At 48.7% G+C, this 27218-nt stretch overlaps 1 protein-coding gene and 1 long non-coding RNA gene across 11 annotated transcripts in view; one reads left to right on the top strand and one right to left on the bottom strand.

The window, feature by feature from the left end:
* NEDD9 (neural precursor cell expressed, developmentally down-regulated 9) overlaps positions 1-21968 on the top strand; it is a 290141-nt gene extending 268173 nt beyond the window's left edge. For 6 of the 10 annotated variants that reach the window (XM_084967367.1, XM_021100184.2, XM_084967368.1 and 3 more), the window contains 5 exons: positions 8476-8577; positions 9092-9193; positions 10441-11667; positions 13220-13309; positions 16160-18420. In XM_084967367.1, coding sequence (XP_084823493.1) covers positions 8476-8577; positions 9092-9193; positions 10441-11667; positions 13220-13309; positions 16160-16669 — 2031 coding nt within the window. In that variant the 3' untranslated portion in view covers positions 16670-18420. Of the gene's footprint in view, positions 1-8475; positions 8578-9091; positions 9194-10440; positions 11807-13219; positions 14291-15848; positions 18421-21785 lie in introns of those variants that run through there. The other 4 variants (XR_014809587.1, XR_014809586.1, XM_084967369.1 and 1 more) reach the window with 4 other exon arrangements.
* LOC146401174 (uncharacterized) overlaps positions 1-27218 on the bottom strand; it is a 1049691-nt gene that overhangs the window by 1018726 nt on the left and 3747 nt on the right. The window lies entirely within an intron of this gene.

Below are 27218 nucleotides of genomic sequence, written 5' to 3'. Positions count from 1 at the left end.
CTGCTCTGTTCCCAAGAGCTAAGAAGTGCATTCCTGGAACCCCTTTTCTATCCATGTTCCTCTGTTTACTCCTCTCTGCAGGGCAGAGGCCCCTCGTGGGGCTGATGGCTCTTGAAACGATAGCCCTGCCACAGCCCTGGGTCAGCCCCTTGCAGAACTGGCGCCACGTTCTGCCCCAAGAGCCCTTTGCTCCATCAGCCGTTGCATTTTTTCTCCCAGTCTAGCCTTTCCTTGGAAGGAAACCACCCACAGGCACTCGGGTGCAGAAGCTCTCACCCCTTTCCTCTTTCCACCGTCACATGTCCTCGGGGGCGGTCTGTGGGCACCTCTCTAAGATCCAGTTCAAATCTAGATTTAGTGCTCAGCCCTTTGTTGAATTTCTTTGGGCAACAAAAGACTCAACATGCTTGGACTTTTTATGGTTTTCATTCAAAGACCCTTTCGGTCCCTGGGATACAAAAACCGGCTGTGCTTTGCCCGGCTCTGTTGCTGGCTGCATTCAGCTTTGGCCAGAGAAAGGTCTCAACCACTGGCGGGACCCAGACGTCATTTCCCATCATGTTCTTTCACGTTTAAATGCTTCTAGCTGCTCTTTGGCGCTCGGTCACTCCATAACTAAATATTGCTTTAGCACTTGCTACACAAAGAGCTTCCTGAAAGCAGCAGGGGAGACGGGCTAGGGACCTAACAATCAGGCAGTGTTTGCATGGACTGGTCTGCTGCCCAAATGCTGTGTCAAAGGAAAGCGACCCAAGTGCCCCGTTCCACTTTCTGAGCTTCCAGTTGTGACTTTTTCCTCATTTGAACAAAGAGCCTGCCCGTGATTTAGACGCGGCTCGCAAAAGGCTTGGTTCTAGCATGAAGTCAGATACCAAAATGTCTTTGAGGGAAAGTCAGTCACCTCCTGAAAAGAGACGGGGAGAGAAATCTTGATGAGCACAAGAGAAGCATCGAGAAGAGTTAACCACGGACGTAGCCCAGGAGGGTGTATTTTTAAGGCCAGACTCCGTTTTCATCATATTGTTGCTATGCAAGTAAATAAATGAACTCACCGCTACACCCAGGCTGGGCAGAGAGAATTCATAGAGAATTAATCAATCCAGTGTAGGCAGCATGTGGCTTTTCCTCCGGTCAGAGAAAAGCAACGAGGGATCTTGGATTTTAAACGGACAAACCCCTATAACTTTGCAGTTTCTGAAAATGGGATCCAAGTGCTAGAAGCGGGCACTGATAACCCTGATGTTGCTTTTCCTAGGGTTTTCTTTAACGGGACAGGGTTGTGCAGTTCATGGGCTTTAAGACAAAGAGGTTATTATAAGATCGAGTAAATACTGTGGTGGCTCTGTTAATGCTTTTTAAGGACATTTAAGTGAAATGAGTCCTTTCCAACAGGCAGTTTTAGACATCGAAATACTCTTGTTAAGGCCTGAATCCCAGAGATAGTATAAATAAAACAGCCTGTTGGAGGCTTAAAAAGAGACAGGAGGCAATCTAATTTTACTTTCCACATATGTCAAGAAAAATGCAAATAGATGACTGCTAATCAATGAGGCCTACTTTTGAACTCAGATCATCTCAGAAGCTGTTAATGGCGAGGTGGTCAATCCGTGCTGTCCTCGTTATGGCACAGTGGCCCTTTTTAACTCCTCGTCCATTACCCCATGACATTTCCTGAGCACCACCTGGGTTGCTGAGTTCTTGACCAGGCCTTGGGGGCAGAACACCAGGAGCTGGTCACACCTCCCTGCTCGGCTGGATTCATGGGTAAACTCCCCTGGCCAGTCATCCAGGCGTTATCTCATATCAGAAGGAAAGGATTGGACCATTTGGGTCATTCCTCATGCTGCTCTGGATTGTAGCGACTTCGCCACAGGATTAAATCATGGGACACAGAAACGAAAACAGTTACAAGACTCCTCCCTACCCCTCCAAGGGGGATTTCTTGTTATTTTCTAAAAGTTTGCTGTAACTATTTTTAAAATTGAGTGTTTGTGATGTCATGGTTTTTGATACATACCTACACATAATGTCGAACTATGAATCATCATGATAATGATAATAATAACAAATACTGGCACAGGACTGATGCTGCCAAGGTTCCCTGGGCTCCTCCCCTTCCCATCTCGGCCCCGCCTCCACTCCACCCAGTTCGGTCCGTAGGGAGGATTTTTCTGCATCCTTTTTACTGTTTTTGTTCTTCCTTTGGGTTGCTGGTGCCCTGGAAGAAGGGAAAGAGTCAAGACAGGGGCACGTGTTGGAGGAGAGCGATGAGATGTTGTGATAAGTAAGGGGGCAGAAGGGAGCCCCCACAATGGCGGGACCCCCTTCATCGACTTTCACAGGGCTGTGGGGGGCAAGGAGGATCTGCCTCCACTATGGGCACAGCCTGTGCCCTTCCCCCTTCCCTCAGGGCACCCCTGAACTGAGCATCATGCTGAAGCTCACTGACCACAGGGTCTCTGCTTCTGCTATGTCCCATCCCAGGTGCCCACCGGCCCCGCTGTAGGAGGCAGAGCTGATGCCCAAGGGGGCAGTGGCCACAAGGAGACTTGCTGGGACCTTGGGACAGGTGATACCACGGGAACAGAAGTGGTCTCAAGAGAGAGTGTTTTGCTTCTAGACATTGCTCTTGGGTTTGAGACGTCACCATCTTTCTCCTGGATAAATACCTTGGTCTCTCAGGCTTAGAAAGCCGTCCCCGCCCTCCCCGCTGCCTGGGGTTTTCCACTGGTGTGTCTCGTGCTGTCATGGTGAGAGCTGTGACAATGGCAACACTGATAGGACCAGAGTAAAAGAGTAACCCAGGTAAATCCACTGTCTGGTCACCAAGGGCCAAAGTCTCTTCATGTACTGCTTTGACCTGAAATTCCCATCGCCTCGTAGCCCTCCCTGGGAACATTGTATGTATTTGTGAAGAGTCACTTCTTTCCATAGGACTTAATCTAAGAATGCCTGGATTTTGTTTTCCCTCCTAGTTTAAGCATGAACTATTTTGAAAGCAAACAGCCTTGCGATCTGCGATCACCAAGACGCAGACACCCTCCTCGCATTGGGAAGAAAGCAAAGAACTGGCCATTGTTCTCTTGTTTCCGTGGCCTGGTCTCCCGCATTCCTGGTCTCCTCAGTTGTGGGTGGGACATTGTGTTTTTTAAAAAATATTTGTAGAAATAATTTAAGTCCTTTAAAGATGTCCTCTACTTCCAGACAGGATTTGACTTCCTCCTGCCCGCCGCATAAGCACACATAAATCTAATTTCAGGCTTCAAGACATTCTTGCCAATTCTGGTGACTTAAAAGCTAGCTTCAGCCTGTACGAGGGCAGGGTCACTTCCAGTGAATCCTTCCTTAGCCCTAGGCTCCCAGCCCAAAGTGGGGGATGGTTATCAGGTCCCCACCTTGGTGAGCCCTCATCCACAGACACTGAGAAACCACAGTGTAGCCTCTCAGACCTGTTTGAGATCAGCAAATGCCCCCAGAGAAAAAACAGCCTCCAAGTCTGGGCTTCCTTCTATGAATTCCTTCTCCACTCTCCAGTTTTGACCTGGTAATTCTTTACCATCTTTTAAAGGAAGACAGTAATGGAGAAGATTACTGATGCTCTGGAGAAGAGTTTTCATATTTTCTCCTCACTTTTTTAAAGCCGTCTTCAGTAGAATGGTTGATCTGAATTACCTAGTCCACGATTAAAGTTCAAAAGTAAAAAAAATCTGGAGTTCCCTTCGTGGCTCCGTGGCTAACGAACCCAACTAGGATCTGTGAGGATGTAGGTTTGATCCCTGGGCTCACTCATTGGGTTAAGGATCTGGCGTCGGGCAATGCCTGAGCTGTGGTGTAGGTCGCAGACGTGGCTCGGATCCTGCGTTGCTGTGGCTGAGGTGTAGGCCGGCAGCTGTAGCTCCGAGTAGACCCCTAGCCTGGGAACTTCCATATGCTGGGGGTGTGGCCCTAAAAAAAACAAAACAAAACAAAAATGTAAAATCTGCATAACCTAGGTAACAATTATGATAACAATAGCTAAGGGTTTATGCTATGCCAGGTGCTTTGTACTTGATCTCATTTGATACTCCTGATAGCCTAGAAGTTACACTCTTTTTGTTTTACTAAGGAGGAAACTAGCTTATAATGGACAGATCCCTTGGCCATGACCTCACAGCTACTAGCTAAGTGGTGGAGCCAGCCTCTAGATCCAGCTCTGCCTGGGTGCAGGTTATATCCCCAATCGCTCCCTTCATCAGACCCAATCCTTTCCATGAGCCAAAGACCCAATGTGGCCGAGGCTCCTGGTACAAGGCTTCATGTGACACGGGCCTGTCGTGTCTTTTCACACTTAGAGGAAGCTTGACTCCTGCTCCTTTCCAGTGTACTTCCCTTCTGATGTTAAGGTAAAAAGCAGAGTTTGTTTTCATTTCTCTTTGCAAAACTCTCCCATATGTTTCTGGCTTGTGGCTAAGAAGAGCGCAGGTGTTTGGGTCACATGGAGGCTCTAGACTGGGGAAAAGGAAACTATCGCTGGCCCTTCTTGGCCTCCATCCAGTCATGCTTTCCACCAAAGAGAGATGCAGGTGATAATTCCTCCACGGCTTCTGAGCTTTCTACTCTACTGAACATTCGGTCTGCGTTCTTGGCTGCCCCACTTGCCCAGAAGACCATATATGGCTGAGAAGACACCATTCTGCCCCTCCTTTTTCCCTTGGGTCCCACTCATCCCGGCGCTGACGTACCTGGAAACCAGCCTCATCCTAGGTAGACAGTCCTGCTTAATATCTCTCCAGATCCACACCGTTTTGCATAAGAAAAGCTTCGAGTCTTCCTTTAGTTCATCCATACATTCCGTCAACACATGTATCCAAGACCTACTGTATTCAAGACACTGTGCCAGACCCTGCCTGTCTCCACGATGCAAAGAGAAGAGCTGAGATGGTCTGAAGCAGGCAAACCTGCGAGGCTCTCAAAATTATGAGATGTGGGGAGTCTTCACAGCATCTCCCAAAAGCTCAGATCACCCAGAATCTGAGTCTCAAGAGGGTGTGAATCAGAGAGGCAGGGCAAGCCGTGTCTGTCTGCTTGCTTTTTATACAAGCTGGACTAGTAGAACACTAACCGAAGTCTCTGGACTTTTCATCCTACCCTGCCAGGGTCCCGCCTTGGAGAATTTTTTAAATGGACGCTTCCCTTTCTAAATTCCTACAGTCGGCCCTTCTCTGCTTTGTAGATCTTCTCAAAGTGTCCACCTTCAGACTCCACCACTAGTTGACACGAGTGGTATACTTAACGTCCAAGGAAGGTTGGATTCCTCACGGGACACAAAACCCATATTGGAAAATGCAAATCATTCTGTTTGCAGGAGCAGTGGCTCATAGAGTCCGGGGAGCCCCCAGCTCAGGCCCCCTTTGTGGCAACACTAAGGAACTCAGAGGTCAGTTGGGTAATTTCCAAGGCTAAGCACTTGTAACTATAAATAAATACTCAGAATGAAAGGAATGCAGGAAAGAAAAAAGAACGAAGGAAAAAAGGAAATGAAAAACCTGTCTTGATTTCTTCGAGAAAATTAGTTTTTAAGATGCCCTTGGTGTAGCAATTCCATCCGTGCCTTGCCGTGCAAGATGCCCGGGGAGAGTTCTTCCAAAATGTACGTCCCCTTGGCTACGTCCCCTTGGCTAGACCTTGGTGTTCCGTGTAGGCTGAGGTTCAGTAATTCTGGGAGAGTAGAAAGGTTTTCCAATACCCTGTCAAGCGGGAAGAAGAGGCCTTAGGAACCACAAAACTGGATACTTTGTAAGGTACAGAACACTCAGCACTTTCCTCTGAGGAGAGAACACACAACTGGCACGAAAGCGACCCACGCAATGAGGCGAGGGGGAGAATGTGCAAAAGGGGGCCGTCCAGCCCTTCGTTCCCCCAAGCGTCGCAAAGGGCATCTCTCAGTACCCCGCCTGTGTCTGAGCCCATGCAAAACCCTGGTCCCCCTGCAGTGCCCTTTGGGGGCCAACGTGAAGCGGATGGTAACATCGAGAAGGCTGGCATCGGGGAAGGTGGTATTTTCTTGGCGCTTTCCCCCCTGTGGTTTTCACCATCTGTTTCTTTTAATGCATAAACACGGAAAATGACTGGTTAGGAATGCGAAGTTTTTAAAAAACCAGATGACCACAGGCATCCTCTAAATGAGAAAGGGAGAGCACGCTGGGTTCTGTGACATTTGTCAGGAAGTGAGATGTTAACGACCAGGACACATTCACCGCCCTGCCAGGGACGCGCCACGGAGGCCAGCCAGAGCCTGGTGGCTGACCCACCTTCCTGAGGGGCTGGCCTTGTGCTTCCATGTGGCCAGGGGCTCTTTCCAGTACCAACACCACCCCATCTATCTCCCAGCCCCCCTCCCTTCTTTAAACTAAAGTTGAAACCGCTCGACCAGCCTTCAGCACAAGCGGCCTTGGCATCATTACTAACTTGGCAACCTCAGATAGACTCCACTCTTAGAAACTTGTAGACAGGACAAAAGCAGCGTTGTGAGCAGGTTCTATGAAACAGCCAAAATAGAGAGCTATAAATAGAGGAGCCGATGAGATAGATGGAGAGAAAATGCTTCATTTCTCTCCTGGACAATAGCAAGTGGAAAAAAAAAAAATGATATAAGGGCATGAGGAACACGGCGTATCTCTCTTGAGCAAAGAGCATCCGGCTTTAAAAGGAAGATTTGCTCTGACGTACAGCGGCCACACAGTAAAATGGGTCTCTGTGTTCTGTGCCAACAAACCTTAAAGCAAGAGATTCCTGTTTTAGACCCGAGGCAGTGGAGAGATTTGATGGGATGCCTACTAATCTCTTTTACCTTCATTGCAAGGTAAAAAGAGCACGGGGATTTAAAGCAAATTGAACCAGGGCATTTGAAGCCCCTGGGGAGAAGGGCATTGGTGCGTTTGGCTGAGTTCCACCCATTTCGGGGTAAGAAGGATATGAGCATTTTTCACCCAGTTTTGTAGGCCGCCTGACGCCGGAGTGTTCACATTACAGAAAGGGTCAGGGATGATGGTTTCTTAGGGAACTCCCGACCCTGCGTAATTCGCAGCGTCTGTTCTCCCAAATGTCACGGGCAGTACTGCGGTGGGCGCTTTAGGGTCTTAGGCAGAAACAAGGCCTTGGTCATTTAGAAGCTCTTGGAAGATTAACTATATCTCCAACGGAGGTTAAGTTCCGGGAATTTCTCTACCCGTGCTCAGGACGCAGTGAGGTGTGCGGATATGAAAGTACGAGGCTGTCAGGTGCGATTTGTTTCACTGACACTGGTTCCAGATGCTGGAGCTGTGATGAGTGTATTTGGCTTCTGACATCACTCGCACATAGGTACCGTCTGGATGTTTGCTTCCCTGGTGCAAATGGGAAAATGATTAGACCTGAGCTCTCTTCCTGGTCGGCTCCCGGTCTCAGTATTTCATTTGCTTCACTCGTATGAATGACAGCTCCTGGCGGCGTAGATGGGCAGCACCTTGAGCATGAGCTTCCTGAAAGTACCCTAGTGGCCTATGGAATTTTAGTTATAATCATAATAATACCAGATGAAGAGGCTTCCTGGGGAAGGTATGAGAGGAATTTTAAGTGGCTGAACTCTATTTGCATTATTCACTTTGCAAATAATTTCAGAGCCTTGAAAAAAAAAATGTTTTCATTAGGCTGTGCTTTTGATGCCCCAAAGGGGACCTTTCATAGTTTAAAAATGATTCTACCTTCAGGTACCTTTTGGGAATTGAGCTTTATGTGACTAACTTTCAGGTGATTTCATTACTAAGAGGGAGGCGGAGGGAGATATTTCAGAGACTAGTTCTTTGTTGGGACTGGAGAGGGATTTAAAGTTTTACTGGTCTGGGAGTTCCTGCTCCGTGGAAATGAATCTGACTAGTATCCATGAGGACACAGGTTCGATCCCTGGCCTCACTCAGTGGGTTAAGGACCTGGCATTGCCTGTGAGCTGCGGTGTAGGTCACAGATGCGGCTGGGATCCTGTGTTGCTGTGGCTGTGGCGTAGGCCAGCAGCTACAGCTTTGATTTGATCCCTAGCCTGGGAACCTCCATATGCCACCAGTGCGGCCCTAAAAAAGACAAAATAAATAAATAAAACAAAATAAAATGTTGCTGGTCTGGAGTTCCCTGGTGGCCTAGCAGTTAAGGATCCAGATGTTGTCTCTGCTGTGGCACAGGTTCGATCCCTGGGCCCCGGGGACTTCCCCCTGCTGTGGGCGTAGCCCCAAAAAACAATTTAAAAAAATTTTTTAAAATAAATCAAAGTATACGGGCCCAGTGTCTCCTGCTGTCCTTCCTTTTGTCTTTTCCCTCTTTCTTTGGTTTTCTCCTTTCTTTCTCTTTTTTTTTTTTTTTTTTTTTTGGCGGGGGGAGGAGATGAGGAAGGCGTGTCTGATCAGGAGGCTAGGAGATGCGCCAGGACCTGGCTTGGAATTTCACCCCGTGTCTTCCTGCCCGCAGGTGATCATGCCAGTGAGGACAGGCCACGGCTATGTGTACGAGTACCCATCCAGACAGCAGAAGGACGTCTACGACATCCCGCCTTCCCATTCCCCGCAAGGGGTGCGTACCAGGAACGCGGCCACCAGGGGAGACAGGCACTGGGCGGCCGAGGGGGGAGAGCTTTCCTTCAGGGCTTCCGAGGAAAGAGATGTTCACGGAATAGGCATATTTCATGCGGCGCTTTCTTGAGGCTGTCTCTCCCCAGGGCTGTCTTAGCCTATGTCCTTGAGGTTTTCTGGATTTGCTTTATCAGGAAATCCGAGGCTTTGATCTCACAAGGCTTTTGTGGCTTCTCGCTTTGTCAGGGTGTGTAAAGTTTCCACTACGAGTTAAAGTGCAGACGGGGTAGATGCTTCACCCAAGATCATTTTTATATTCAATCTAAGTCAAAGAATATGACATTTCGAAAGGAAAAAAAAAAAGGCATAGAATTGCCTTTATTGCATAGAATTCAGCCAAAGAGCAAGGGAATATATAACCTGCTAAAGAAACCCATCGTTAAAAGCTGAGCGGCATGAAAACCAACAACTGTAAGATCACTGCCATGCCGGGTAACTGCAGCCTTTCTCTTCAGGTCTATGACTTCCCTCCGTCATCAGCGAAGGGCCCTGTGTTTTCAGTTCCAGTGGGAGAGATTAAGCCCCAAGGGGTGTATGACATCCCTCCTACCAAAGGGGTAAGTGAGCAGCAAGGGGGGGTGTGTGTGTCTGTGTGTCTGTCTGTGTGTCTGTGTGTGTCTGTCTGTGTGTCTGTGTGTGTCTGTATCTGTCTGTGTCTGTGTATCTGTCTGTGTGTGTCTGTATCTGTCTGTGTCTGTGTGTGTGTCTGTCTGTGTGCATGCTCCCCTAGCGTGCACACTGTAATAAAGCAAAACCAAAGAAGAAAGGCTCCTCTTTGTGAGAGTTCAGGGAAGGAAGGGAGGGAGGGAGGAAGAAAAAGCAGTAAAGATAATTCCAGGAATTCCGTATTTAGGGGACCCCACTAAAAATGAGGCGGTCCATAGGAAGAGCAAGTAAGAAGATAAAATAATTCCGCTGGGCAGCAGCTGCTCTAGCCCCTATTAGAGACGCTGTGACGCTTACTCTGGCCGTCTATCTCCGGCTTAGTGCACCTGACTCGTTCCGCGGTTTGCCTGCACAGGAAGTACAGTTGGTTTACAGATGAGGGAAGTGTGTCTCCGAACGTGTAAGCATCTTATTCAGCATCACGGCTGGCAGAGCCGGGGAGCGACCTCGGGTCTCATGACCCTGAGGCCCCGGGGTGTTCGTGCAGCATCTGCCTCCCAGCCTGAGTCAGCCCCGGAAGGACACCTGGGAGGTGCTCAGAAACGGGACTGGGGCCCTGGAGGGCAACTCCGACAGGAGGGCCCCCAGCCGGCCGGCAGCACGGAGGCCGGGGGAGGATGGACTGGCCAAAGGGTGGGGGAGCAAGAGCAGGACAGAGGCTCTACAGTGAGCCGGGAGGGGCTGGCACAGGACGGCGGAGAACCCGGCCCTCATTTAAATGCCGTTTCCGGGAGTTCCCATCGTGGCTCAGGAGTTAACGAATCCGACTAGCAACCATGAGGTTGCGGGTTCGATCCCTGGCCTCGCTCAGTGGGTTAAGGATGCGGCGTTGCCGCGAGCTGTGGTGTAGGTTGCAGACGCGACTCGGATCCTGCAGATTGCCGTGGCTCTGGTGTCGGCCGGGCAACTACAGCTGTGATTCAACCCCTAGCCTGGGAACCTCCATATGCCGCGGGTGCGGCCCTAGAAAAGGCAAAAAGAGAGAGAGTTCAGGGAAGGAATAAATAAATAATTTATAATTTATAAAGAAATACATAATTTCTAAATAATATATCAATCAAGCAATCAGTGCCGTCTCCGCAGGCGCGTTCCGGGCCAACCTCACAAGTAACAGCCTCGCCTGCCGCTTGCTTTTCAGGTCCACGCCGGGCCTCCAGCTGCCTGCAGAGATGAGGCCGGGCTTAGGGAGAAGGAGTACGACTTCCCCCCTCCCCTGAGACACGCCGGAAGGCCGGACGTCAGGCCCGAGGGCGTCTATGACGTCCCCCCAGCCAGCAGCAAGCCCGGGGCCAAGGACCTTCCCCGGAAGCTCACCTGCGAGGCCCCGGGAGCGGCCGACCTGCCGCGAAGACACCCGAGCCTCGCCCTGCCCGCCCCCGCCCCGCAGCCGGCGCCGCCCCTGGGCGCCCAGAGCGACGCCTACGACGTCCCCCGGGGGGCGCAGTTCCTCCAGCCGCCCGCAGAAAGCCGCGAGAAGGCGCAGCTCGAGGAGAGGGACGGGGTGTACGACGTCCCGCTGCACAACCCGCCCGACGCCAAGGGCTCCCAGGACGTGGTGGACGGCATGAACCGCCTGTCTTTCTCCAGCACGGGCAGCACCAGGAGCAACATGTCCACGTCCTCCACCACCTCCAAGGAGTCCTCCCTGTCGGCCTCCCCATCCCAGGACAAAAGGCTCTTCCTGGACCCAGACACGGCCATCGAGAGGCTGCACCGGCTCCAGCAGACCCTGGAGACGGGCGTCTCCAGCCTGATGGCGCTGGTCACCACTGAGTGGCGGTGCTACGGGTACATGGAGCGGCACATCAACGAGCTGCGCACGGCCGTGGACAAGGTGGAGCTGTTCCTGAGGGACTACCTCCACTTCGCCAAGGGCACGGTGGCCAATGCCGCCTGCCTCCCCGAACTCAGCCTCCACCACAAGATGAAGCGGGAGCTCCAGAGGGTGGAGGACTCCCACCAGATTCTGAGCCAGACCAGCCATGACTTAAATGAGTGCAGCTGGTCCCTGAACATACTGGCCATCAACAAGCCCCAAAACAAGTGTGATGACCTGGACCGGTTTGTGATGGTGGCCAAGACGGTGCCGGATGATGCCAAGCAGCTCACCACAACCATCAACACCAACGCAGAAGCGCTCTTCATACCCGGCCCTGGCAGCTCCCAGGGGAAAACTGGGCCCGAGAACACCGAGTACCCTCACACGGGCTCCCAGATGCACCTGCTGCATCCCGGGGACCATAAGACTCCCGGTCTCAACAAGCCATTGCCCCCGAGCCTGGGCAAGGACCAGCCCCCTGACTGTAGCAGCAGTGATGGCTCGGAGAGGAGCTGGATGGATGACTATGACTACGTCCACCTCCAGGTAAAGGAACCAGACTCAGAAAGCAGCAGTATTCACGTGCATGGGTTGGGACTAAGGCCTCTAAGGCTGGTGGGCTAGACTGCCCGAGAGAGACCACGATTAGTGGTTCAGAAACACAACGGAGGTTCACAGACGGCAGGCAACATCAGACATTAGGAGAAATACTGGCCAGAGAGTCCTGCATCCTCTAGACTTACACGTGACACCGACTGTGTCACCAGCTTACGTAGCCCCCCCCCAATTTCCTCATGTGCCGAATGAATGAAGCGCAGGGTTGGATTAGACCTGATTGATACGCCTCAGGCAAGCAGGAGAAGATTCCCTGAGTAGGACAGTGGGCCCTTGAATAATCATACCAGCTCCACTTCTATTTGTAGTTCATGATATGGTTTTGCATATTTAATTTGGGGAAAAAAGCGTGGGGATAGGGGTCTTTCACTGGTAAAAAAATATATATATATTTTGAAAACCTCTGCACTAGAGTTACCTTGAAGACCACTGGTCATTTCCCAGTTGACCTAGAACTTAACCTGCGTATGGGAAATTGGGCCGTCCCAGTCAGTCTTCTAACAAGTGGACATTTCACCAGGTTGACCTGGGATCCTGACAGCTTGCCCTTTCACTCTGGGGGATTCACACACTCTATGAAGATCCATTATTTAGAATTTGGCTTACCATCTTATTCGGCTTTTTTTTTTTTTTTTTTTTTTAAGGGCCGCACCTGCAGCATATGGAAGCTCCCAGGCCAGGGGTTGAATTAGAGCTGCAGCTGCCGGCCTACCCCACAGCCACAGCAACTTGGGATCTGAGCTGCCCCTGAAGCTCATGGCAATGCCGGATCCTTAACCCTTAACTGAGCAGGGCCAGAGATCAAACCTGTGTCCTCATGGATAGTAGTCAGGCTAGTTACTGATGAGACACAACAGGAACTTTCCTGCCATTCTTTTAATATGACTGACAGCCACGAGTTATCCTGAGAATTATAGAACAAACTATAGTTCTTTTGGGTTCAGCTGGGGCGAGGAGAGCAGAGCCACACCTCAAGCTAAGAGAAAATGTGGGAGAGAGTAGACGGAGGCCTTAACTCTCTGCCTGGCTGGTTGTCCAGCTCTGCATGGGGGGCATCCTAATTTGCTGTGGAGCTGCAGATGGGCTGAAGACACTGGGAAGGCGACATGGACCACATTCAGACCTACCTTGAGAGGTTTATGGATTTGCAGAGGCTCTCTGAGAAAAGAACCCTGAGAAACAGTTCTGCTGCTGGAGGTCTGAAGGGGATTGGGGTAGCCCTCCAAACATGTAAAGTAGAGCAGAGAGCATGGCGCCCCTCATGGAAATGGATTTAGTTTTCAGTCGTCCTCTACACGGTGACTCTGAAGTCTGGCCGAGAAGCTCGTCCTCCCTGTCTGGGGTGCACAGGGCCTAATCGGGCATGTGGGGAATGGCCAGGGCCGTGGAAATGGAAGAGCATTTATGTGTTTGTCAATGAAATTGTTAGCAGAAGTGAGTCATGGTGATGATGTAATGTTTTCTTTATGTTGAAAAACCATAGGGTAAGGAGGAGTTTGAGAGGCAACAGAAAGAGCTCTTGGAAAAGGAAAACATCATCAAGCAGAACAAGATGCAGCTGGAACACCACCAGGTACGTTCAGTCGGGACCCAGACTACTGGGTATGGAAAAGATTTCCCGCTTAGGAAGGAAGGTATGCCTTCAAAAGATCGTGATTTTGGTCTTTCCTGTATGCGGTGGCATAAGTAAACTCCAAGGCATATAACAGGGTCTGAGAACAAAAGGTTTGCGGCCTTGGTAACGCAGCTGGGTGTACCTGGACTATGTTCAGGTAGCGGTTTTTCCAGGCTAAGTCTGTACATTGAACATATTCGGACTATTTGGGTTAAAGCGGTTGGTCTCAAGGAGCCAGACCCACTCAAGGTTGCCCTAGCAAACAGGTTTATAGGAAAGCCGTAATAGGGGAATTCAAGAACAAAAAATGAAGATATAGCCACGTCTGAAAGAACTAGGGCTGTCAATCCCTCTCCTTCTTACACTTCCTTTGCTCCTCTCTTTGCTCTATTTTCTGGCAGTTTCCTCTGCTTACCTCCTCATTTGTCTCCTGTAATTTTACAAATGGCCGCTCGATGCCTTTTGTATAGATAGGTTTTTATCTCAGCTTCCTTATCTGATAGTCATCTCCTTTTGTGGGTCATCAAATTCCTAAAAAAGAGAGTCTGGCCATATCTATATCTATCTATCTATCTATCGCTCTCTCTATCTATCTATCCATCTATCTATCTGTCTATCTATCTACCTACCTATGTGTCTCTCCCCTACAAAACAAGCCTCTGGCTTGGCTGTTCTTGGTACACTCTAAGGGCAGGAAGGCAGGATCCAATGTTTTCAAAATATATCCAAGACTATTTATTAAGGGCTTCAGGCAGGGCAATTTCATTCAAAAGTTAGGCATGAGTGGGGCAGATAATGATGGGTATTGCTAGAATAGGGGCATAAAAATAAAGAGAAATGGATTGAGGACTTATCAGCCTTTTTTTCTTCTTTTTTAAAAAAATGTTTAAGGATCCGGTGTTGCCGTGAGCTGTGGTATAAGTCGCAGATGCAGCTTGGGTCTGACGTGTTGCTGTAGCTCTGGCGTAGGCTGGCGGCTACAGCTCCGATTAGACCCCTAGCCTGGGAACCTCCATATGGCATGGGTGTGGCCCTGGAAAAACAAAAAATAAATAAATAAAAATAAAAATTTTAAAATTTATGTTTTGGCTGAGCCTGTGGCATGCGGAAATTCCCAGGCTAGGGATCGAGCTCAAGCCACAGTGGCAATGCCAGATCCTTAACCCACTGCACCACCAGGGAACTCCCCAATGTCTTTTTTTTTTTTTTAAGTTAATTTACAATGTTCCTTCAGTTGTATAAGCCTTTTAAGATAAGATGAAATGGCATGTAGAGAAATGAAATGGCCACTGAGCTCAGGAAACCAGAGCTCTAACCTTTGCTTTCTGACCAACCAACCATGTGGCCTTAGGCAAGTCACTTAACTTCCTTGAACTTCCATTAATTCTCTATAAAATGAGAAAGTCTGTCTCCCCTCCATCTAAAGAGATGGTATATTTATGAACATATTTGGAAAAGCATAAGCTAAATATCTTGAAGCATCACCCTGTGTGTGTTTACGTTTGCCTTGGCATGTGGCCAAGTAAGACTGCAGGGCTTTAGGGAACTTGTTGAAATCACAGTAATTCCTAAGAAAACAGAGTCGACAGAAAAGAAAAGCTTGCTGTGCATTTCTTGGGGGAGATGCTGTTAACGCTGCTCAGACTCAGCCCTACGTCAGCAGAAGACTGACTGAGTTCTAAACTCCGGTCACTAACTAGTCCTTACCTGTAAAAGAAGAGTCTCTCCAGAGACGTGGTGCCATAGCTGGAAATTATTATCGTTGCAATTTAAATAACACACCAGCTGGGGGCAGTGCAGAGAGAAGGACGAATGCTAATACTCAGAGAGCCTGACTCAGTGAGGTTTTTTTCCCTTTTGACAGCTCGGGGTGGAGGGTGCTAAGTGTTACGATACAGTCAGCATTCAGATTCCCTTAGAGATATTCTTTTCCATAGTGTACATATATTTATATGCATGTCTTCCCTGTACTGCTGGATAATAACATGTATAAATCTGGACAGAAAGAGTAGGAGACAGGATCGGTCCTTTGTCCAAGTGTCTTGCAGGGACAAAGTCAAGACTTTCCTCCAGAAGGAGTCACCCGTCAGCGAGTGACCTGACAAAGAGATCCCCGCATTTGCTTTCCCCTGCCCCCACTCAGTGCTTGATAAAGCTTTTCATAGAGCCTGCATCACACCCGACACTGCTCTAAGCACTTGGCAACTATTAACTCTTTTAACCATCGTAAAGGTGTAGGTAAAATAGCTGGGCTTAAACCCTGGGCTGCCTTCCAGGCTGAGGGCAGGAGAGATCAACCATCCAACCACAGACGTCAGAACCCACAGATTCCTTAGGGATCATCTTTCTTACCTCTGCCTTTTATTTACTTATTTATTTATTTTTATTATTTATTTTGAGGGCCACACCTGCAGCATATGGAGGTTCCCAGGCTACCAGTCGAATTGGAGCTAGAGCTGCCAGCCTAGGCCACAGTCACAGCCACGCCAGATCTGAGCCATGTCTGCGACCTACACCACAGCTCACGGCAACGCTGGATCTTTAACCCACTGAGCGAGGCCAGGGATCGAACCCGCATCCTCATGGCTACTAGTGGGATTCGTGTCTGCTGCTGGCCATGGGACCTCCCTCCACGGCTACTTTTCACAGGTTAGGAATGCAGGGCAGCTAGACCCGGCTTAGCATCGAATAGGCCCCTGCCTCTGCCTAGGGATGCAAATCCCTGCCTTTTAACGGGGAGCCCTGCTGCGTGTCCATGCCAGCCCCCTGCCGCAGCCTGAAGGCCGTCTGCTCTTTTCCTCCCTGCAGCTGAGTCAGTTCCAGCTGCTGGAACAAGAAATCACCAAGCCCGTGGAGAACGACATGTCCAAGTGGAAGCCCTCCCAGAGCCTCCCCACCGCCAGCAGCGGCGCGGGCGCCCAGGACAGGCAGCTGCTGTGCTTCTACTACGACCAGTGCGAGACCCACTACATCTCGCTGCTCAACGCCATCGACGCGCTCTTCAGCTGCGTCAGCTCCGCGCAGCCGCCGCGCATCTTCGTGGCGCACAGCAAGTTCGTTATCCTCAGCGCGCACAAACTGGTGTTCATCGGGGACACGCTGACGCGGCAGGTGGCCGCCCAGGACATCCGCAACAAAGTCATGAACTCCAGCAACCAGCTCTGCGAGCAGCTCAAGACGATCGTGTTGGCCACCAAGACGGCCGCGCTGCACTACCCCAGCACCCCGGCGCTGCAGGAGATGGTCCACCACGTGACCGACCTGTCCCGCCACGCGCAGCTCTTCAAGCGCTCGCTGCTGGAGATGGCCACGTTCTGAGACGGCCCGGGGGGCAGCGGGCCGCCGCGGACACCTGGACGCGGGCTCTGGTTTTGGTAAAGCGTCTCTATTTTTGTAGATATTTGATACGAAAATGAACTTTTGTTAACATTCTGTGGGTTAGCCAATATTCAGAAATTCAGGGAGCTCCCGGGGAGACTTTCTTTTCTTTGCTTATGCACACACCTGAGCATCTGAGTTGGAGAGTGTACAGAATCTCGTCTGCGTGCGTGGGTAGGACTGTGTCTTCGTGTCCGTTTGTCTCATACATTCCATTAAAAACCAGAAGTAAGACGCACCTTGGGAGGCACCTCCCAATGCTGCTTTTTTTTTTTTTTTCTTTTTCTATGAAACATACCAGCTGATTGTAATTGCTACATGTACTCGTGATTATTCTGAGCCTGTCACTCCCCGGTCTGGGACACATATCTGCAGGTGTTCACTTTCCAGTAAGGTGGCATGGGATGCCTTGTTTCTGTTTTTGAAACCCCTTCCTAATTTGGCCGTCTTGGGCACATTATGGCAAGATGCCTCATGTCTGGCTGAAAAAGCCCTCTGAGAGGGGACGTTGCAGTGAGTATATGCTAATCCAAACTCTGATGTGTTCAGTGCTGAAGGAGTGACGCATGTATTTAGAGGCCACGTCCGCAGTTAGGGCTGGGAGGTGTCAGCACGGACAGGATGCTGTCCCAGTAAAAGGAGAGCACGTGTTTCCCCGGGGCTTTTTGCTCATCGGCCTTCGGGAGTGATTGGGCCAGATTTTCCAGAAGATGTTTTTAGATTTGTAAAAATCATGATTTGCAGCAGGAATTCACAAAGACACGTCCACAAAAAGAAGGATGCTCCCATCTGCCAGTTGTCGGTGGACACCTTTCTGACTCGTGACATTCCCTTAGGTGCTACTACCCCCATCAGCCGAGGGAAGCTGGCCACCTGAACGTCAGAGCCACCAGGCCACATCCTGCTCTAAGGGAACCAGTGCTTGATCCTCTACCCTCCATAAAATGTGCATGTGCAGACTCGACACTCAGAACAGCTGTATGGAACCCATCCAGGCTTTACAGCTGTCTGGCCAATGACCCTGTCTCCAAGCTCGTCACAGCATCCATTCCGCCGTCTGTCCTTGCGTCCTTGCGTACGTGCTGGGGGTTGGCAGCACGCAAACACCCCACAAGCCACCGGATTCATCATGGGACAAATGATATATTCGCATATCCCTAAGTCAGGAAGAGGATCATCAGTGGTTTATCAGTCCTGTTTCTATTTAATGGTCCTGGTCCAGCCAATTTGAAAATGTTTTGGTTTGCAATATATGCCTTGACTTAATTAAGCTTCCCTGTTTTAAATAGCCAAATCATTGGCACAGGAAGGGATTTAGGAGAGAGGGATGTGTGATCTAAGTGAGATTTAAAAAAAAAAAAATCGGTGATACTTATCATAGAAGGTGCTTTTCAAAACAACCACTGTTGCAGCTCTCAATCCTGCTCTGCCCAAAGAAGTCGTTATAGGACAAGTGTGTGCAGCCAGAGGAAGGGGGTTTGCTGAAAATCAAGGAAGTGGTTGAAAATGTCCTTGTAAATTTCATTGTATAATGTGTATTTCTTGGGAAATGACGGACTTATTCTAAGCTAAGTGGTGACATTTCACATTTTCAAAACCAAAATGTTCGATATGTATTACTCTCTTTCCTATATTGTATGTAGAGACTATTTTTAAATCATTAAATTTTTAGATGTCTGTTTTTATAGGCATTGGGTTTTCTTTTTCTGTGTTTCTTTCTTTGTCACTGAATTAAATGGTAGCGTATTTTGCCACTCCTAATAGAGAGAGTTGAAGTATGGCTGTTTATCAATACTATACATCTGGATTTTTGAGTAAAATTGAGAGCCATTTATTTTTTCATTTTGCACCACTTCAGTGTGTTTGCGTTAGAAGAGAATCCTGGAATTTGTGAACATTACCAAACGCAAATATCTGGAACAGAGCTCCTCTTCACCAGAATGCCTGTGCCTTTACGTGAAGGGTAGGGTGATTTCTGCCATCATCGTAGGGATGTCACTTGTCGTGTGGTTTTAGAATCAAAGGGAATTGCTCAATTCATTCTGAAATGGACATCAAGAAGTATTTACAAGAAAACCGTATATGATGAAAACAAGAGGTTCATAACAACAAATCATTTTTACTGTTTGGTCTGCTCTTTCACTCAGGGATCCTGAGACTTATAAAGTACTTGAGTAATACCTTGAATATACCCTTTTCCTATCTCTCGCAACATTTTCAAGGGACGTGTCAAAGCCCTTTTTGGGGAATGGAAGGTCTCTTGAAAATATGGTGCTGGAACAACTGGATGTCTCCGTGGGAAAAACATGAATCTTTTACCTTACACCCTACAAAAATTAAGTCAAGTGGATCATAGACCTAAATATGGCACTTGAAATTCTTAATACCTCTGGAAGAAAACATGCAAGAAAAATCTTTTTGTTCTTAGGTAAACAAAGTTTCCTTAAATAGAACAGAAAAAGCCCATGATAAAAAATTTGATAAATCGGACTTTGTCAAAATTTAAAACTTTTATCTTCTAGGAATACCACAAAGGAAACAAAAGGGCAAGCCACAAAGCAGGAGAAAATACTGGTCTCACATACATCAGTCAAGCACTTGTTTCAGAATAAGGAGACAAACATCTAAAGTTTTTAACTGGGCAAAAATTTTGAACAGAAACCTCGCAAAAGAAGACATGAACAGACAATAAGTAAATGAAATATAAACCACCAAATAGAATCATTAAAATTAAAAAGATAAGCTGTACCAACTGTTGATGAGAAAGGGGTGCAAACAGAGTTCTCATACACAGCTAGGAAGAATGCAAAATGGTACAGACACTTGGAAAAATAGATTAGCAGTTTTTTTAAAAAATTAAATTTATGCATACCATATGACCTAGGAATTCATCTCCTAGGTATTTACCCAAGAGAAAGAAAAGCATATGTCTGCGAAGGCTTGTATAAGAATGTTTATAGCAGCTCTGTTTGTAACAGTCAAAAGCCAGAAACAACCCAAACCTCTGTCTCTGTGAATGAATAACCACTGTTGCAAATCCACACAATGAGATACCACACGGAAACAAAAAGGAACAAAAAGAGTGAAATAAAAAACAACATGAGTGGACTTCAAAATCATTATGGTGCATAAAAGAAGCTAGACGAAAAAGAGTCCATATGGCGTGTTCCATTTATACAGAAGTCTGGAAAATGCAAACTCTGATGAAGAAAGCAGATCAGTGGTTACACTTAAAGTGGGTGCATTTTATTGTGAGTCAGACGTCAATAAAGCTGGCTTTTAAAAGCGGTAAAAGTACTTCCCAGCTAACTCGAATGTTCCATTGTTTTCAAATCAATATCATCATCCATCAATTCACAGAAACCCTGGAGGGCGCAGAGACAAAGGTCAGATCAGAGAGTTCACTTTCTAAAGAGTCCACCCTGGGCCAGTTCATGACCCACCAGGAAGACAAACGTGCTTTCGTCCTCCCCTGGTCAGCAGAAGTCTGTCTGGGCTTCAGATGCTTTCCCATAAACCACATCTGCATTCCTCCCAGTGTTGGAGGGATTTTGACAAAGGAAATGTGGCCGTTCACCAGGGGACGTGAAAAACAAGGATTCATTTATTCGTCGAACATTTCCTGCCTGGCAGAACGGAGCAGATCCGCCTTGTCCATCCACAGGGCAGCAGCTGTGCCAGCCCCGGAGCCACCCAGCCTCACAGCAGTGTCTGCTCAGCAGCGCACTGTGCACCAAAGGGAAAAAAGATTCGAGGGAGCCCCGCTCCCTGCTTTTCTTCATTTGAGACCAAAAGTAAATACGCCTTTTAAACAATTCAAGGCAGGTGACAGATGCCCAACTGAATGCTTCAGGCAAAGACTTCAGGAGTAAAGAAAGGGAGAAAATCAAAGTGATCCAGGATGGGCAAACACAGGCCCATGCCAGGAGGCGGGGCTAAAAAGCCTGATGGCAAAGGGAGGGCTAACTGGACTGGCAGACAAACGGATGGAGGGCAGAGGGAGCTGGGAGCCTGGCTGAGGCTGGCACTGGGGAGGGAGCCGGCAGCAGGTGCGGTGGGGAGTAGGAGGGGCCGGCTGGGAGTCCACCGTGGGGACTGGGGCTTTGCATTGGGCACCACATCCTTTCAAACAAGAGAGGAGAGAGCGCTGGAGGAGGGGGACCACAGTGAGAAAGACTCTGAAAGGATGAGAATGGAGAGAGGAGGGAGGGGGGTGGGGAGACAGCAAAAAGGAATGGGGGGGGGGCAGCCAGAGGCGGGGAGGGGAGGGGAGAAGAACAGCGATGGGGAAGGGGAGAAAGACATGGGACACACGGGAATCAGAAAAGGGTCAAGAGAACAAATACTGACCGACCTCAAGAGACGTAACTTCTAACGCAGTATTTAGGGCTATTTGATATTCTAGGTTCTCGAGATATTTTGAGAAATAAATTCCGTGTTACCGTCTTGTCGTTTTGGAAAATACCGCAGAGCACGTGGCTCTCCTGGAGAGACAGCTACGGTTTCCCCAAACTTCTTTGCCCGCGAGATCCGATTTCTCTCAACACTTGGGACAGTTCATCTTTGTGTGGCTCCCCCTCAAAAGGACGAGGCCCCGCAGTGAGACGCTCAGAGTCGGTGTGGGTCTCACCCATACTTGTCAAGACCTTTCCGTGGGACAGTTCTTCCCAACCAGCAGGCAAAGGGGTGGCATTTGTCTTGACCTCCAGCACTAATACGCGTGAATCTACACAAGGCACCTACAGAAATGCACAAGCATACTTTGTTTCCTCGATCCTTTTCTCATCATCGGAATGTCCTAGAATAAAAACAGAGAAAACAAACCAATGATTCATTTGGATGAACTTTGCCCAAATAATCAACTTCTTTGGACTAGGATTTTTTTTGCGGGAAGGGGATAGAAATGCTTTGGGGAGTTCCCATTGCGGCTCCATGGTAAGGAATATGACTAGTATCCATGAGGACATGGGTTCAATCCCTGGCCTCACTCAGTGGGTTAAGGATCCCGTGTTGCCATGAGCCATGAGCTGTGGTGTAGGTCAAAGATGTGGCTCAGATCTGGCGTTGCTGTGGCTGTGGCATGGGCAGGCAGCTGTAGCTCCAATTAGACCTCTAGCCTGGACACTTCCGTATGCCGATGGTGCGGCCCTAAAAAAAACAAAAAAAAAAAAGGAAAAAAAATGCTTTGGGAAGGTCAATCTTACATGAGAAGTTTTTAAATAAAAGAACTTGTAAGTTCCCTGGTGGTGCAGCAGGTTAAGGACCAGGTGTGGCCATAGCTGTGGCTCAGGTCAGTGCTGTGTTGCAGGTTCAATCCCTGGCCTGGGAACTTCCACATGCTGTGGGTGCTGCCATTAAAAAAAAACCAACAACAAAAAACTTTTCAATTGGGAACCAAAACAGTGAAAAAGAAATAAAATACATATGGACGGGAAGAGGAGGCTGGTCATAGACAGATTACAAGCTGCTTAACACCTAGGGAGGCTTCTTGCAAAGGTGGCAATAATGATTCAGAGAAATGCATACTTTGTTCTGAAAGTGGGGAGGACGCAGGCTTGTTGATCCCAGCAGCTCCATTGGGAAGCTCTTTTGTCAGTTCTAGGAGAGAGGGCAAAGGTGGCCTGGATCAAAAAGTGGGAGTAGAAAAAGGGGTGGACAGATGGCAGGTTTGCAGGAGACGTAGACATGGAGTCTGATGGAGACGGAGCTGGGCCGCGGGCTTCTGTGGGCATCTGGATGGAGGTGGGTCCACTCTGAGCTCTGGGAAGGCCCCAAGGCTCTCGGCAACTCCACGGAACCAGGCTGTGTCTGCTGTTTACCGACTACACCGTCCCCACCAGGTGCTGAACACAGAGCTGCGTAAGGAACAAGCGTGAGGGGGTGATGCTGGCCAAGAAACCCCACACGGTACAAGGAGAAAGCTATGCTAAGCCCGCCTTACGACGTCCCGGGCCTGAACAAGTCGGCACAGGCTTCTTTAGGGGCTGATAAAAGAAAGAAAAGAAAAACGACCTTGAAAGGGTTTTAATGAGCAGAGACCCACATGCAGGGAAGAAACCTCTAAAAGGGGGCAGCTGAAAAAGATGGAACGCCCTGACTTTTATCTCCGAGTTTACTCTCAGGGCCCTTGAAAACAAATTGCTCTGCAGCGGGGCGGGCGCCGGGGTGGGGAGGAGGAAGCCGTACCTCTCATCACATGATTCCAGCCATCGCCCAACAACTATAATTAAGAAAACTGAGTTAACAGAAAGGGCACCTTCTTCTGTCTCCGCACAGACAATTTTCCAGGGAGACAAGAGTCAGCAAGAAATGATGCTCAATGAAAACATACCCCTAATTTTCTCCGGCTGGCCCGGCAGTTAGGGTACCGGCGGACCAGACCCCCTCTAGCCCTCCCCCTGCTGTGTCATCCAAAAGCCATTTATGAGTCTCCTCTAGGACCCAGGGAGCGTGACGGGGGCTTTCAGAACTGCCTGGGCCCTTCGTGACCTGAATCCCTGGTAAAGAAGTTGAATTCCCTAAGGAGAGAGGTTGTAAATGGGATAGTTTAAACGCTGGTAAGAAGCTCCCTATTCCTGAATCCCGAACATCAAAGGACCGAGACAAAGGATGGTACAGGTGTATTTTTAGGAGAATGTGAACATGTAAATGGACAACGTAAAGGCTGGCCTTGCCCTTGGGCCTTGGTTTCTACCTATGTGTCTAGACATCCAGTCAGCACTAGAAAAGGCCTCAGATTTGACAAAAGGAGGTTTATTTGAATAATGGGTGTACCCCTGTCCTGTTTGCACAAGGAAACTCCGTAAGCACGAAGACAAAAGGAGTGCAAGGGTCATTAAGGAGAGGGCCTGTGGGGGCCTGCTCTGCAGAGGAAAGCTTTCCCGAGAAAAGCTACCAAAGACGAGGGGACTCTTGAGGGCCCCGGGCAGCTGCCCTTGTTGGAAGGGGGAAGGGGCCCCCAAGAGCCCTTTATTTCCCTGCCTGGGCAAATGGCCAGCACCTGCTCCCTCCGGGGAACGAGGTCTCCACCTGGGTGCCACCCAGGATGGTTTCAACGTCTCTCATCTAAGTGTCCAGCGCTCTGTGGATCTAAAGCAGCGTTTGCCCAGGACCCCTCGGGGAGCCACACACAGCGCCCCCTTGTGGTCATGGTGGGTAAACAAAAGGCCTAGGAGGACAATTTGGTTTTCCTGACCACTTCTGCCACCAACCTGCCCGTGAAAAGGGATACTGGGCAGACCCTGCTGAAAGTTGTGAATGTAAACTTTTAAAACCATTCTTAGATGCTCTACAAACACGTAGCAGTGCTATGATTTCTTAGCCTGCACATCTCCCTATTCTATTGTACATTTTGGATCTTAGGGCATCTGGAGTTCACCTTCTCATGGCCTGACTCAAACAAGGAGCTCAATTCATGTTTGTTGACTGGCTAACTGACCATGTGAATGAACTCATTCTCCATATACCTCCCCCTCCACAATCCCACAAGGGAGGAGCCCTTTGAAACCAAGTGACTTGGCAGGATCCTTAAAGGTAACAAAAGCTGCTATCTCTCCAAAGAGTAGGATTTCAAGCATCCATAAGTTATTATTACACGATATATGGCACATTATTTAAGTAATTCCCCATCTCTCTCTCTCTCTCTCTCTTTTTTTTTTTTTTTTTTTTTTTTTTTGCTTTTTAGGGCCACGCCTGGGGCATATGGAAGTTCCCAGGCTAGGTGTAGAAACAGAGCTGCAGCTGCTGGTCTACCCCACAGCCAAAGCAACGCGGGATCCTTAACCCACTGAGCAGGGCCAGGGATCGAACCCTGCATCCCTCATGGATACTAGCCCAGTTCATGTCCACTGAGCCACAGCGGGAACTCCTCCATCATTTACTTTGTTGCTATTGGACATCTGTGACTTCTCTGCTGCAAGTTCCTGAGATTGGAGGTGGCATTTCGTAGCTCCCCGTGGGCCCAGGCCCAGGGCACTCCCTTGCAAAGTGGGGTAACCAGACCAAACCCTCCGTCCCTGCATTGAGAGCCCTTGGCTTTGGATGTGACGTTGCATTGCCCCGCACGCTCTCCAAATGCCCCGGCATTTATGCTACTTCCCCATCCTGCCCCTCAGATCTTGAACACATCACAGCGGTAACAGACCTTCCAACCGTGGCGCCTCCAAGTGAAAATCAATTACAGAGAACATTGACAAAGGGCTCAATGGAGAAATGCTTTATTCCCAGTAAGTGAACATAGGCAGACGTATTCATACTTAAGTGCTGGAGACTGTTTTGTTTCTCCTGAGTAGCTGACACGCTTTTTCTCATGGAAATGAGATTTTTGTAACTGATGTTTTTCCTTTTTGTCTTTACTACCAAGAAAGTCAAAGACAAATGTAATACACAACGTCAGTCTCTGCTTAGTAATCTATGGCTGGAATATCTTGGTTCTAACCTTTCATCCAGTTCTTTCTACTTAAATTATTCCCCGTCCTCTCTTTTTACCCACTGTCTTTCAATATCACATATGTTTGTGTGAAATATTTTGAGCCCATAAGAGCCCGGATGCTTATGTTCCCAGGAGTTCCTGTTGTGGCTCAGCGGTAAGGAACCTGACTAGTAGTGTCCATGAGGACACGGGTTCAATCCCTGGCCTCACTCAGTGGGTTAAGGATCTGGCATTGCTATGAGCTGTGGTGTAGGTCCCAGGCAGGGCTCGGATCCCGACTTGCTGTGGCTGTCGAATCTGACTACCATCCATGGATTTGCTCAGTGGGTTAAAGATCCGGGGTTGCCATGAGCTGTGGTGTAGGTTGAAGACTCAGCTCAGATCCCACGTTGCCGTGGCTGTGGTGTAGGCCGGTAGCTGTAACTCTGATTCAACCCCTAGCCTGGAAACTTCCATATGCTGCAGGTGCAGCCCTCAAAAAAAAAGTAGTAATTGTATGGTGGAGAAATCAGACGACCCCTTGGTGGAATTGGGGGATCACAATCAACTCCACCAGGGAGGGGCAGGTGGCTCTGGTGCCTCCAGGAGGGAGATCTGCGAGGTCACAGCATCGCCCAGGTAACACAGGGTTCCCTCCCCTAAGACGACACAGCAGACAAGCACAAGACGGAGACGCTTTCCCTAGTTTTTAAAGGTGGGGGACACCTATTCTGCAAACATGTTAACGTTGTACAAGACAAAGAAAGCCTATGAGATGTTTTCAGATTGAGGGGGCAAGAGAGACCCAGGAGTTAGATGGAACACCTGGCACTAGCCTGGACCCCATCCTGGAGGAAAGAGTCAAGGACATTATTGTTGGGTTAATTATTGTCAACACTGAAACAGCGACAGCACTTTTTTTTTTTTTTTTTTTAAGGGCCACACCTGCAGCACATGGAGTTTCCCAGGCTAGGGGTCCACTCAGAGCTACAGCTGCCGGCCTCCACCACAGCCACAGCAACGCGGGATCTGAGCTGAGTCTTCGACCTACACCACAGCTCTCAGCAACCCCAGATCCTTAACCCACTGAGCAAAGCCATGGATACTAGTCGGATTCGTCTCTGCTGAGCCACAACGGGAACTCCTCGACAGCACTTTAAATCGAAGTACCTAATCAACGCTAAATTTACCAAAGCTGATCAACACGCCGGTTCTGGAAGAGAATGTTCCCATTCCCAGCAAACACGCCCCGAAGTATGCTAGGCTAAAGGGCTGCAACATAGGCATATGAGTGTTTTAGAAAAAGGACTTTAAACATCTTCCTAGCAAGTGAATCTCAGTCAGAGGTGCTCTCCTCACTCTTAGAACTTTCCTGTAAAGTCGGAATTGCTTTCAAATAAAAGGCTGAAAAAAACATCAATAACAACAGCAGCACCTCAGTTTACCTGTGAGAGCTTGGCCTCGGTTGTTATTGAGGTTGTCTTGGCTGAAAGCTCATCTCTACCTCTCAGCTGAGGGGACTTGAACAATGACGTTCTGTAAGCCTGGATTTCTTCATCAGTGAAATGGGTATAACAATAGCAGCTGTGTCACGGGCTTGTCACAGGCTCAGTATCACAAATGAATGCTTGTAAAGCATTGAGATCGCCTTCTGGCCCAAAGCCAGCACCCTACGACTGTTTGATAAACAGACTGCTGCAATTCTGAAATTCAGAACATAAGAAACACACAAAACAACTTTTTCTGAACCTAAAACTTCCCTCTTGGGTCCACAGACGGACTAAACTAACCTGTTAATGTTTTCATGGTGTAGCATGAACTGTGTGTTAATTGTCGGATTACCAAACAAGTAAGCTTCACAGAGGAGGTTAGAAATTCGAGGGAGCTCAAGCTACTTGTGTAGCTTTGCTTTTGTAAAAGCAGCGAAAAGCACTATAAATCAGTGAATTAAAATAAATGCAAAGAAAGCAAGCACTCATTGCTCACCTGAACTCAGACTATTATATTAAGTTTCCAAGAAATAATGGGGAAACATATAATATCTTAGACGGCCCAGCCTTGTTGCAGGATGCAAAGTAA

The sequence above is a fragment of the Sus scrofa genome, chromosome 7, assembly GCF_054392235.1.
Source record: "Sus scrofa isolate SSC_HxYL_T2T_F1_AM1 chromosome 7, Sscrofa_HxYL_maternal_Yorkshire_Landrace_v2.0, whole genome shotgun sequence".
NCBI lineage: Eukaryota > Metazoa > Chordata > Mammalia > Artiodactyla > Suidae > Sus > Sus scrofa.
Note: the sequence above shows the minus strand (reverse complement) of the source record. Positions and strands in the feature narration are given on the sequence as shown.